A 13,979-nucleotide genomic window follows, 5' to 3' on the forward strand; every position below is an offset into this window, starting at 1 on the left:
ACACAGAAGATAGGTGTTCTTAGCACGTTAGCCACTCATTCTTTTAGGATTTCTGATGAAGACCACGTTTCTAAAGAAAAGTCCCATCCCCTTAATGTCTTTGTCCAGAATGGTTATAGTAGGCAGTAAGGTGTTAAAGCTTTCCTCAAAGCTTGTAAGGGTCCTAAGGTCAAGTCTGACACTATTGATCATCGTTCAGGAGTTCACCTCCCCTTCATCTAAGGGATGATTGACAATATTGTGAGCAACCTAAAGAAACATGATGTTCCCTCAACCTTTAGACCCCTCAACACCAATAGAAGTTCCCTAAAGTCTGTTAAAGACCTAGTGAACCCTACGGATTTGAAAGGTGTTTATGTCATCCTATGTTCGTGTGGGACCTCATACATTGGCGAAATGGGTCGGTCTATTAACCAAAGGATTAAGGAACACGCTGCTGATATCAAGCATGGGAGGACCAAATCTTCTTCTTTGGCGAAGCATGTGGTGAAGACCAAGCATCATATGTGCATTGAGGAGCCTAAGGTCGTCGGTAAGATTTCTCAATTTCATCACTGCAAGTTTAGAGAAGCCATCGAAATCGAGAGATCCTCTAATAATATTAATAGGGATGATGGCTGGAAAATTAGTAGATGGTGGATTCTCGCCCTCTCTTCTTAGTTTTTCTCCTCTCCTCTTTGTCTGGCCTTTTCTTCCCCTTTATTCTTCCTTTTATTGATTTTCATTAGAGAGGAATACCCTCTCTTTTTATTCATGTCATTAATTTTTTAATAATATTATTCATGTATTCATTATTAGTTTTTGTCATCAATATTATTAATTCTTATATTATTATTATTATTATTATTATTATGATTATTATTATTAATTTTTTTTTTAAGATCCCCTCTTATTATTGTCTTATATTTTTTAGTATATATTTTTTGGTATGATTATATATTCACTTTTAATATTTTTAGGTTTTTTTTTTTCATTCACTATCATTGTTTATATCTTAAAAAAAAATAAAAATTAATTAATTAATTATTTTTAGTTTTATCAATTAATTATTGATCGATTTCTATTAATTTATTATTATTACTATAATTTTTCTTTTCAATTGGGTTAATCAAGTAAATAATTAAATAATAATAATAATAAGTAAATAAATAAGGGAAGGAATAGATAAATAATTTTGATAAATAATCAAATAAATAAATTATTATTAATTATTAATTATTTAGACAATTTAAGTCAAATATAGCCGTTTAATTATATTATAATAATAATATTTTATAAACAAATTAATAAATATATGAATAAACAATATAATTCTCCCTCCCTAGTAAAAAATAGTCGTTTTCATCTAACCCTTAAGTTGACCATTTTTCTTATTTAGCCTGCTTGTGAGATCTCTCTCTTCATCTTATCCTGAAGATGAACCAAACTAGCTGGTTCAAAACGTGTGGACCAAATATTTTTAATGTAATTTCTTCTGAAAATCTTCATATATCAACATATATATCTTTTAATATTTGATGCTAAAGATGATTACTTAGTATTCTAATATACTCTAGATCTAACATAAGTTATTACAGTTTTTGTGAACATAGGGTGAATAAGATTTTGAAAATGAATTATTTTTAACCATCAGAAAATTGTATTTTTGATTTTGTAATAAAACATAAAAATATATATTTTTTACCATTTTTTATTATTAAATCTAATAATGAATAAACTTACCTTTAAAATCAATCAAAGAGGAATTCCCTCCCAACTACTTACAACTCTAGATCTGACTTAAGTTATTACTGTTTTTGTAAATATATAGTGAACAAGATCAGAGAGAAATGAGCTGTTTTTAACCACCATAAGCTTGCACTTTTTAATTTCATAATTAAATGTAAAAGTCTATATAATAAAAAATAATCGACCATTTGTTATTCATTAAATACAATAATGAATAAACATACATTTATACTTCAACCAAAGAGAATATCCCGCCCCCAATACTTACGATCGTATCAGAATAATCTATAAAGGAAATACAGAATTATTAAAAAAAATAAAATCACCACTGTCGAGAGTGTTGGCCTCAATTGCCCGCACCGCGGATTGGTAAAGTTGTTGCCGTTGTTCCTGTTCCTCGGTTTCGATACCCTCATTTTCCAAAGGATCGGAGAACACCCTCCCTTCTACGCCTCTGTTTAATATTATCTTCGGTGAATGGAGTGCAGTTTTTGAGGCGTACGATCCACTGGACAAGCACGCAAGTTTTTCGCTCGAGAAGTTTTCAGACCTCCCCGGCATATTCATGGCGGTTTCCGGCAGACCTCCCCGGCATATTGACGGTGGGTCGTCCTGCGGTTGAGAGCTTGTACGGATGGATGCCGAATTCTCTATTAGGAGTCCGGACGGATGCCGAATTCTCTATTACCTGAAGAAACTAATTCTACATTAATAGAAATTTCATCATCAATTCTGATCCCTGGCACTTTGGTATTTGAAATTGATTTGCACATAGTCCCACCAGAAATTAACTAGCAACGTTTTCGGCTGAACGCCCGTTCTGAAAACTGGGCAAGTCGAATGCGAAACAAACCACATGTCGATACATTCTACGTGAAAGCTGTGGTTGCAATTGGGTAGAAACCGACCTCTCTCGTTCTCCTCGAATTCGGACAGACAGGCGGCGCATTGGAGCTCGTCTTTGAAGCTCTCCGCTTTATACTCAAAAACGGGCAGAGTATCTAAGACGCGCGCGTCCAAACCCATACTGCGGAGGTTCAAGGGCTCCACGGGCGCAAAGGAAAATCTGCGGTGTAAACTGGTATAGACTAAAGTGAGGGCGAAGTAAAACATGAAAATCGCTAAGATGATTATCACTCTGCTGGCTATATATAACACATCGTCCCCGGCGGTTAGTGGCCCCGAGGGGGAATAGAAATTCTCGCCGTAAGGGGGCTCGCTGTAATTAGACAAGAGCTCATTGTAATTCATGTCTTTGAAGGCCATGGCGGATACTGAATCTATCTCCGAGGGCATTGGCTATAAATATGGATGAAGACGGTGAACACGAATGTGAAACTATTGGATTGTGATGTGTGCATAGCAACTCAAAAAAAATGGATTATACATTAACATATCAAAAAGTGAATAATATAATTAACATATCAAAAAGTGAATAATATAATGCTTAACACGTTTAAAACATGAAACAAAACTCCTATTGATTATACATTAACATATCAAAAAGTGAATAATATAATGCAGAACACGTTTAAAACATGAAACAAAACTCCTATATACGGTTCGAAGGCTGAAAAAACCTTACTTCTAACAACAGCCTAGCGAATTCATGGTCGTTGATGTCGAATTTCTGCATGCTATTTCATCTCAATGGAAGGATGAATTTGTTTTAAAAAAATTTCAAGTAAATTCCTTAACCACGCCAAATAATGTCCATCTACAACCTAGGGTTAGCATGTAGAAACAAACATAGTGCTGTAGCCTTGAATTTATGGTGATGATACGTGGTGCTACTATGTAAAAAGATAGTAATCTAAACGTTTTTGGTAAAGATTATGGTGTTGGAGGAGGGCGTGGATAATGAAATGGTGTTATTATATAGTGATGATGTATAATGGTTATAATATAAATTTATGTAATAGGGATCATTTTAATAAATGTAATGAAATTAATATATAATAATTGTGGATAATTTTTAGAGAATATGAAAGATTATATTTGAATAGACTAAATAATATTGTGTATAGAAATATATAATATTTAAGTGTTTTTAGTGAATGCGATGTATTTTAGTAGACAAATGGAAAGAAGGGGTTATTTTTGAATTGATGATTTTTGAGAATTCTCAACGTTGTGGTGAATCTCAATGAACAATATTGGGTGGATGTATTCAGTGCAACTCATGTCAACAAATGATCTTTTCGGATCTAAATGGAGAATATTTGGTGAATATGGCATGTTATATTTCAATATATAATTTTGGAGGGTTTATATGAATTTAATAAAATATATATACCTCATAACCCTTTAATTTAATCTTTTGAAGATGGGTTAGGCAATCAGGTGGACAATTATGGATGATATTGGATGAAATTGATAGAATTTAGATGCAGTAAATACTCATCAATCTTTCAATTTAGGCCTATCACATTGTCTTCATAACCTGGAATGTCAATATGATAGAGAAACCTTTCAAATTAGGTTGTTTAAATAATCATGTGGACATACTTGGTTGATATTGGATGAATTTGCCGAATCAAAGAATACTCCATCCTTTAACCTAGACCTATTACACTGGGTGGACAATCATGGATCTTGATTTAACAAAATAGACCCTAGGTACATTTTTACATAGCTACCCCTCAATGCTTCAACATAGACAATTGAGAATTGAATATGATCCTCGATGACTATATCACCCAAAAATGTGGTGTCCTACCTTTACACCTAGGTTATAGTATCATTACCTTCAGAAGTCATGAATGTGATGCAATTGAGTAACCTTAATAACCCTCAAATTTAATGTAATACATCGATTACTATGCTAGAGAAATCTCGACAAGCTTAACAACCCCCAAACCTAGTGTTACAAAGTGACCTCAACACCCTATAAATATGGTGCCACCCAACCACCTTAATAAGTCTCAAATGTAGTATATGTTAATATATAATCCTAGATGAACTTCATAGAATAAATACTTCTTGGTCTTTTCTTACTTACAAAACTAGGTAAAAGTGGCAGCAATCTTAACAATTCACAAACATGATAAATTCAAACATTTGATCATTTTTTATGAAAGAAATATCATCAATAATGACATTTAAATAAAAAATAACTATCTATTTATAAGTAAAGATAAATTTACCTCTTGAAGTAGACAAAATAAAACTATTAATTTTAACCTCTAACAAAGTTAGTTGTGAAAGTTCAATGCTAGCTAACAATTAGAAATGTACTAAATCTGTTTCCATCCTACCCTCAATTATCCTCTCAATAAATAATGTGATGATAATTATACTTACCTCTTTAATAAAGTCAAGTTACTTACTGAACAACATACAATAATTTTAAAGAAGTAGAATAACCATTATCTATAATTAACATTTATGAATTTTATTATAATTATTTTTATTTTAATAATGATTAAATATATTATTAATTTTATATCAATTTTTATATTTAAAAAGTATTTTTATAATATAATTTTTTTTATAAATGTTTATTTAGGTTAGTACTTGGTTTTGGGAAGAATGGTTGTTATCTTCTCCAAGAAGGTTAACATAATATACTATAATGTCTTGATAAATATTGTTGTAATGGCTTCATTCCTACGAATATTGTTGTATTGACTTCAAGCCTTCTGAACTTTTAAGTGAGTATACATGTGAGCTATTGTTATCTTCCCCAAGAAGGTTAACATTATAAACTATAATGCCTTGATAAATATTTTTGTAATAGCTTCATACCTACGAATATTGTTGTATTCACTTCAAACCTTCTAAACTTTTAAGTAAGTATACATGTGAGCTAGCCTAGTACTAGCAACTTCACTGTAATCCTTGCTGGTACTAACTTTACTCTAACTCTCATGTATAAAAAAAATTGACCTCTTTCTTAGAAAACAAAATAAAAAATCCTTTATAATTATTTATTTAAATCCAGAAGCCCAGAAGAACAAGAAGCCTTAAAAAAACCCAAATCTATGGGCATGCAACCATCAGGCGGCAATCTCAGACGGGCACAAATCTGAAGCAGCCTCCTCTCTTGAACCAGCCAGATCTGCTTGAAGAAACACATGCATTTCAGATCCAAGTCAATCTCTCAAGCAAAACGACAATGCAATGGGTACGCGCAACAAATCTCGTGCAAGATCTTCTGCAAAAACTCGAACGCCGGCTGGGGATCCCCTCCTCTTACCTCAGACTGCTATATAAGGGTAAGCAACTTATGAATCCCCTTCCTCTCTCCTTTTACAACATTCAAAAGGACGCTTCTATTGGGGCTTCTTTCCGTTTAAGAGGTGGTTCCTTTGGGCAGACCTCCTCTGCCCCTTCTTTCTCTTACAAAGATGCAGCTCACAAAGACTCTGCCCAACCTCAGTGCTCTTCGAAGGCAGCCCAGCTAAATGGCGCTCCAAAGTCGTTTCTAGTAGACAAATCAGAGGAAATTCCCTCCATTAACTTCCATAATCCTGAGATTGAAAATCGCTACCAGATACTTGCAGAATCAACGCTCATATGCAGATTTAATGGGTTGTGGCCTCGCACAGCAGATCTTTACCAATGGGTCCATTCCTCTTGGACTAAAAAATGCAAGATCTACTTATGTTCAAAAGGTTTCTTCCTGGTGGTTTTTGACTTAAATGAAGACTACTAGAAGGCCTTAACGGGAGGCCCTTGGTTTTGGGGTTCGGCTGGGCTTTTTCTCACCCCTTGGTTTCCAGACTTCGACCCTTCTACAGTTGTCATCTCCAAGCTTCCCATTTGGGTCAGGCTCCCGAATCTTCCGGCTCATTTTTGGGATTTCTCTATCTTCTTAGCCATTGGAAATACTTTAGGATGCTACCTGGCTACAGATACCTCAAGAAAGGTAAATGGTCTCTACACTTACGGCAGACTGTGTGCAGAAATAGATATCAGCAAAGGACTGCCAGATCAGATTAATCTCAAGTTTGGAGATTTCCACTGGACTCAGCCATTGGATTACGAGAACACAGCCTTCCATTGTCGCCATTGTCATCAAACGGGGCACCTCCAGAGCACTTGCTCCCAGTTCATCGATAAAAAGAAGAATCTGAATCGCAAGCCCAAATCCAAGAGATGGAATCCTTTTGAGCCTCCCCGTCCTTTGGACGATTTAGATTTCTCTAGTTCGGAGGAGGAGGAATCTGAAGCAGATGTGCAGAATGATGAGGAAATTGAAGCTGATATGCAGAATGATGAGATTCCGATGGATGCTCCCTCGGTCGGTCCGGAGGTTCCCTCTAACCCTCAGATTTCTCAGAAACGTTCTCATTTATCTTCGTCCTCAGACTCTGATAAGGATACTCAGCCGCCAGTGCAGAATAATCTACAACTTGTTATGGCTCAGCCAAACTCCACTGGGTGGGTCAAAGTGAGCAAGAAAAAAGGCAAAAAATGCCGTATTGCAGGAACTAACCCCTCGGGGTAGCTTTCTCTGCTCAGTGCTATCCTTTTGTATTCCTGTGCTTTCTATGGCCCTTTCCTTGACTGTCTCTAAGGAGCGAGGTTGATAGCCTATCACCTCCGGCTCCCTTGCTTCTCTGCTTGGCTTGTATGCAAGCTTGATTGTACTATACTTTTCTTCTCTTAATAGAATTAGTCTTTATTCAGAAAAATAAAAATAAAAAATAAATAAATAAAATAAAAATTATTTAAACCTATTTAATTTTTAAGATATATAATAAAATCTTATTTAGTAAATTAAAAACAATAAATTCTAAAAGATCAAACCTCAATTATTTAAAAATTATAGATTATGTAAATTATTTATATAATAATATTATTTTTATTATTAAATTATATAAAATGGGTATATTTTTATAGTTTTGAGTTATTAAAGTTATGTGAATATAAATTTCTTATCTTACCAAATTTATATACTAATTTGATATCTAATTTATCATAATTTTAAAATTTAAATTATTATTATAACATAAATAATTATATTAAAAATTTAAATATTAAATATTAAAAAAAAAACTTTAAAATAAAAATGTTTTTTATATTTAATTTATTGAATGTATAAACGTTACACAACCATTATGAATTTGAATATTGAATTTATGAATCTTGAACAATGTTGACCACTTAAATTTAAGATAGTCATCCGAAGAAATGTGACGCAACTTAACTTTAATACGGTCGTGGAAAGAAATGTGTAATGTTAAAGCAATTAATGGTTACCACGACAACAATTTAAGGTCCACAAAAATGGAGTTGTCTATAATGTGATTTTTTGGAGATTCCGGTGATGGAATTCGACAGAAGAAATTGAGGTTAAATCTTGATTTGTTGCAGTTAAAATGGTTTTTTACTGCATATTTGGATTCAACACCCTGAAAAACCCTGGGACGCTTTGATTGCGCAGAAACTAGCTATCAAACTTGCGATTCCAATAAATTGCTGCTGAATTTTGACCGGAAAAACCAACCGGAAAAGCTTCCAAAAAGTTGCATTATAGACAACTGCCACAAAAATTATAAAATTCGTATTTCAAATAGGGTCTCACAATCCGTATTTAAAGTCTGTTGTTATATTAAAAATATATATATATGATTTTTAAATGTTTTTAATTATAAAAAACATGCTAGATTGTCTATTCCTATTTATTATTAGTCCCTGCCTGGGACTATTAGCGATCGATCGATCACTGATCGAGTAGTTTGACCGTTATATTTTTGGTATATTGGCATTTTAACCTAAGTTTATGCAAAGTTTTGGTGCGGAAAATAATTGGGGTCTTATTATCGGCTTCAAGTTGTTCGATGCAAAGGACGGTTGATATGCCGTGCAAGTTGGTTTGTCGTAGGACTCGCCGTACACGCTCTGGTCTGCTCCACAGTCCACCCGCTTAGCAGTCCTGAATATGGCAGTATCCCCCCACTCAACCCCAAAATCATAAGCTTGTGGATGAAGGTGAAGAATCTCGATGCTCATTACCGAAGGATCACCGTGGCCGGTGCTGTGAAAGCAGACAGTGGCAGCAGTGTCCAAGACAAAAACTGAAGCTTCGACATATGCCTGGTCGTCGTTCATGCTCCAGCCCGGCTTTAAAGAATAAACCTGTGTTCCTTCAATGGAGACGTCAAAGAGCGGCTCACGGTCGGCCAAAATGTCCTCGTTGAGGCCAAAGAACATTCTAACGGAATAATGGTCGTTCGGTAGACGAGTGACATTGTAGCAGTTCTCGAGACCATCCGAGAGCTTAAAGAAACGGAGTTTCTTGAGCTGAGGAGCGATGTAGCTCGTGGTGGTGGCATTTGCGGACAAGCCGCTTGTGTAACCATAGTCTTTTACCCAGAGCATATTCGTCTGGGGGGTGTGTGTTCTCCCATGAACCGCAGCTGATCTGGATGGCCAACGGCTCTACAAAACCAAAAATGCCATTATACTCTTCTTTCGACTACTTTGAGAAGTAGAATTTAATCAAAATATGATTTGAATTGTCGAATCTTGAAGCTATCGGCTTCTGAAGTTGAAATTTGAAAACCTTCAAAATATTCTGGAATTTTAACTTAACTGAGATCATGTGGCTTTGAGCTTACCTACATTATGTGAAAATGCTATGTAAATTCTCGTCCACACACAAATACACGCCACTGCGCTCAATCTAAAGCCAACCTTGACTGTTTCCTTCGCCATTTTTCAGTAACGGAACTCGATCGTGAAGCCTCTTACGCATGATTAGGATATGGTTCCTTAACAGAGAGCCTAAACTTCATCAGAAATGGAGACATAACGTCAATGAGAACTGCAAAACTCCAAGACGATATCCATGATCTCCATAGGCTGGAATCATGAGGCGTCTTCAGGGGCTCCACAGTAGTCCAAGAACCGCAAGATATTGCAATGATGGCGTTTTCCTGCCTTTTTACAGTCATACAGCGGTAATGTTTGTTGTTTCCCATGGATCTGTGTTCCAAGCCGATCACGCGTTCGAATCTCATCGCTTGATGTAGTCAACGCCCAAACATTTATGAGAGCTGAAGTGATCGATCTTTAAATGCGAACAATTCGGACGAGAAAATTATTTAGTAGTCCAAAAAGCCCAAAGAAATCTTCAACTCGATAAATTAAGGGCGAAATCATGGCGGGATGTAAGGGAATTAGATTTAATCGTTGCAAGCACGTCTCCATTTCTGTCAACGCTTGCGTAAGTCGGCCTGTTCTATTCTTGTTTATATAATATATTGTTAAATTTATTTATTTATTTAATAACAATATCTTTTTATTTTCTAAGAGATTTATATTGGTACAGGCATATGGATTACTCTTCTGGGATTTTAATCTTAAAAGAGAGAACTTAAATCTAGTTTTTAGTTCTGAATCCAAAGAAGAGTTCTTTGCCTCTGACTAAATCTTTAGATCCAGTTCAAGTGCAGATCAAGCAAATGTCAGAGACTACATGCAGCAAAGTCAAAAGTAAATGGTCCTCATGTTGAATAGGACATCTAAGCAAGCAGCCAAGTCAACGGTAAATAGTCCTTCCCCTTCTTGGCAGGGACTTCCGCCACTGTTGTAGCTCATGTTAATAAATAAAAATGTCATAATAATATTTTTTTTATAAGGCCTTAATATAGTGTGCACGGGAAGAAAAAGAAAATCCACTCCAACTTTTTTCTTAATATAAAAGAAAATAAATATAATGCTAATTATATGTATGGATAATGACGATGATCACTAATTACTAATAAGATTATTATCAATGGATAATGACAATGATCACTAATTACTAATGAGATTTTTTTTTGGTAATAAAGTAAATAATTATGTTAATTTATTTAAATATATATATTTTTAGTATAAGATGTCTTTCAATATCATTATAATTTAGATTTCTTAAAATATTAAGAAAGTTGGTTTTGTGATAAATTTTTTAAAATTGAAATTTAATTATAATATATGTAAATTATTTTAACAAGAAATGCTTTTCTATGTTTAATTTTTTTAGTGTGATAAAGGTGATACATTTTTTCATTTCAATATATTTTTCAAATATACCAACATAAATTTTCATTATAAATTTCACGAAAAGTAATTCTTATATTTGTGATTGTTTTTTTTGGAAATAAGCTAGGTGGAGATTTCAAAAATCTCTACATAGTTTATCTCTAAACACAAACACATTTTTTTTTATTAATGTGTATTTGCTTCTTTACTTTCATCAAAACAAACAGATAGGTAGATTTTTTAAATAAGGGAGATCAATTCCTTATAATATCTTAATTTGTTCCATTCTAACTTTCTATAGCACCACAATTTTTTCTTAAATTTCAACACACTAATATTTTTATTATTGTCCTTATTTTGCAAAATGTTCATTGATTCCCCCAATGTTTTAGCTAAGACTACACATCCTTATGCCATCTCCATTTGAGATGAAGGTGGTTTTAACTTGAGTTCGAAGCAAATTTAGGACTTTATTCTTGTATTTTATGTTGTTTAATTTGATCTTGTACATTAGGTGTCTAGTCATAATTGTGCTCTCAACAAGGGAAATACTTGCTTCTTTGAGGAGGATAGGATATGGTGTATTTCCTTTCATATTGCGATGATAGGACATAAAATTATTTCCAATCTACTTTATATTTCTTTCTCCATGACTCTCTAGTGATACTACATCCCTAAGCTTTGCATCCATATAAAATAATGTGAGTAATGTGCATGTCAAGGAGGAGGTTTCTCTTATGATATATCCAAATTTCTATTGAGTTATAATTATTTTGAAGCCCATAATAAACCTTACACCCTCCATTTATCCTTTTCTCAATGATATAATAATCTCGCTATCAATTATGAATATTTGTATGAACAAACATCCTCCAAATTAGTGTTGTTATATAAGAAAGTATTGTAAATAATTTGATTGAATTTAGCTATCATAACGTTCATTTTCTCACTCTAAATAGTCATACCTACATTGAAACCTAAATCATTAAACATTCTTAATTCCTTATAAATATCATAAAAATTATAATTATATGTATATGTATATGTATATATATATATATATATGTGTGTGTGTGTGTGTGTGTGTGTGTGTGAAAAAAACATAAAAACCTTTTGAGAATAAAATAAATTTTCTTTTGTAAGTTTTATTAAAAAAAAATTGTAAGTAAGAAAGATTTTATTAATTCAAAAAATAATGTTTACATTTGGAGTGGGCTGTCTCGAGCATGAGGCTCTTATTCCAGTTACAAATATTCCTTTTACAATAGTTACACAAGAGCCCCTTCTTATGGGATTAAAGGGGAGATGGAAGTTCTAATTGCCAATTTTATAAAATTTACAAAAATTGCCCAATATCCTGAGAGGGTGAGAACTCTAAGTGTCTGGGAAAACCAAACCGCAAAGAGTATCATTATTGCAAGGAGTGCCATAGACATGTGGAGAGGTCCAAAGACATGCAAAAAGCATCATAAACAAAGTCATTAAGTAATTTCGTCTAAGGGATCGTCCTCTAACCTGATAAGATTCTATGGAAAGCTACAAACTAGGGCATCTGTAGTGGCTTGGTGACTGGTGGATGCACCCGTTGTCTCTTTCTTGATGCTCGGAGAGCCTCCCCCACTAGATTGCATGGTGGTGATGTGACACTTGAGAAAGGCGTAGTTGGGCGAGTCCCACGTAACGAAGTGCCTGTGGTGAATTGATTATACATAGAAAATGAATATATCATTCAACATGTCTAACTTGCCCTCCAACGCTTTGGAATTTTCATACTATTCTTGCAGTGCGAGGTCGAGCATGTATTTTAGCTACCAAGAGAGCTCGATGGTGCGAATGTATAAATTCTCCCTAGCCCGAGTGAGGGATGGGTCGGGTATCCACTCAAATTGACCATCCACCTGTTCTGTGGTCACCCGCATTCTTTTGTTGTCTCCTAGAGCTCCAAATTATGAATGAGATCTTGAGTTTCAGGGTCAACAGAGACAATGTAATTAAGGGATTCTCTTCTCACCGATGTCTTAGATCTTGTGCGGGGTTGTGATATGAAATTGGATTAGGCAATTTATTTCTCTTTCCCAAAATCAAATAAAACAAAACTTAGGACCATGTCAACGCTTTGCAAGATTAAAAATGGGCGTTGAGGCAACATGTTTATTCAATGTCTCTTCAAACATGAATTAGTCTTCATATGTAACTTAACATAATGAAAAATAACACACGGAATCCATGAAGGCATAAAGAAGAGCAAGAAAAAGGTTTTTTGATGGAGTGCACACCTCCTGGGCTACATCTCTGGACCTGTCAACATGACTATACCAGTCATATATTCAGTATCAAAATGAAGTACATAAACATTTGTTGCTGGTAAATAAGTGGTTATTACCTCTACAGGGTAATGTTCTGCTACAAATAAATCTCACAAAATCAACAACTCCAAATATCTCCTTCAAAGATGACATACTTCAACTGAAATGAGCTAAAAACATCATGTGCATGCTTTAATTCCACATTGAAATATATATCAAAACCATAAAAAAAATTAGGGGTGAATTTTCGCCCTTAGGTGAAATTAAGGGGTTTTAAATTTTTAGTGGGCGAATATTTTGTATCATAGTACATTTTTACAAATCGCCTCAAATTTATTTTATAAAGAAATTAGGTGTGGAGGTTAGCCCACCTTATTTTAAGGGAGAGGGTATAAAAGGTAAATTTAGCCCTTGAAATTAGGAGTTACAACCTTCCATTCGCCCTAATTTTCAAGAATAGGTTTTATTAAAGTGAATCCTATGGGCCAAATACCATATTTATAAAGGAGGTATGGTAGATTAATAAAAATATAAATACATGAGAGGTATGGTAAATAAATAAAACATTTTTTATATTTACTCCATAAGTCACCTTATGTACATGCAAGGGTGTAAGCAAATAAAAATATAAATAAAGTGGAGGTATGGTAAATAAATAAAACTCTTTTTATACTTACTCAAAAGGTATGGTAAATAAATAAAAATATAAATAAAATAGAGGTATGGTAAATAAATAAAACCTCTTCTTATATTTAGTCCATAACCCTCTTTCTATTTATGAAGGTTCAAAAAAGAGCTTTTATTTAAGTGAATCCTATGGGCCAAATACCATATTTGTAAAAGAGGTATGGTAAATTAATAAAAATATAAATAAACGAGAGGTATGGTAAATAAATAAAATATTTTTTTATATTTACTCCATAAGTCACCTTATATTTACCAACACTCAAAAAATGCATTATATTTAGGTGA

General features: G+C 33.8%; 1 protein-coding gene and 1 pseudogene across 1 annotated transcript; both read right to left on the reverse strand.

The window, feature by feature from the left end:
- Window positions 1–2,454: 2,454 nt before the first annotated feature.
- LOC149161572 (RING-H2 finger protein ATL17-like) lies at window positions 2,455–2,994 on the reverse strand. The gene has a single exon (XM_089434925.1). The coding sequence runs from the start codon at window positions 2,992–2,994 to the stop codon at window positions 2,455–2,457; it is 540 nt and encodes a 179-aa protein (XP_089291051.1).
- A 5,451-nt stretch (window positions 2,995–8,445) lies between these two features.
- On the reverse strand, window positions 8,446–9,393 carry LOC149161573 (receptor-like protein 4 pseudogene; annotated as a pseudogene).
- Between the last annotated feature and the right edge of the window lie 4,586 nt (window positions 9,394–13,979).

Source organism: Pinus tabuliformis, chromosome 5_2 (genome assembly GCF_031772625.1).
Source record: "Pinus tabuliformis cultivar Carrire ecotype Pingquan chromosome 5_2, CPIR1, whole genome shotgun sequence".
Classification (NCBI taxonomy): domain Eukaryota; kingdom Viridiplantae; phylum Streptophyta; class Pinopsida; order Pinales; family Pinaceae; genus Pinus; species Pinus tabuliformis.

What these genes read in the sequence shown, in the direction of transcription:
- LOC149161572 (XM_089434925.1), bottom strand. Translation starts at nt 2,994, where the DNA reads ATGGCCTTCAAAGACATGAATTACAATGAGCTCTTGTCTAATTACAGC.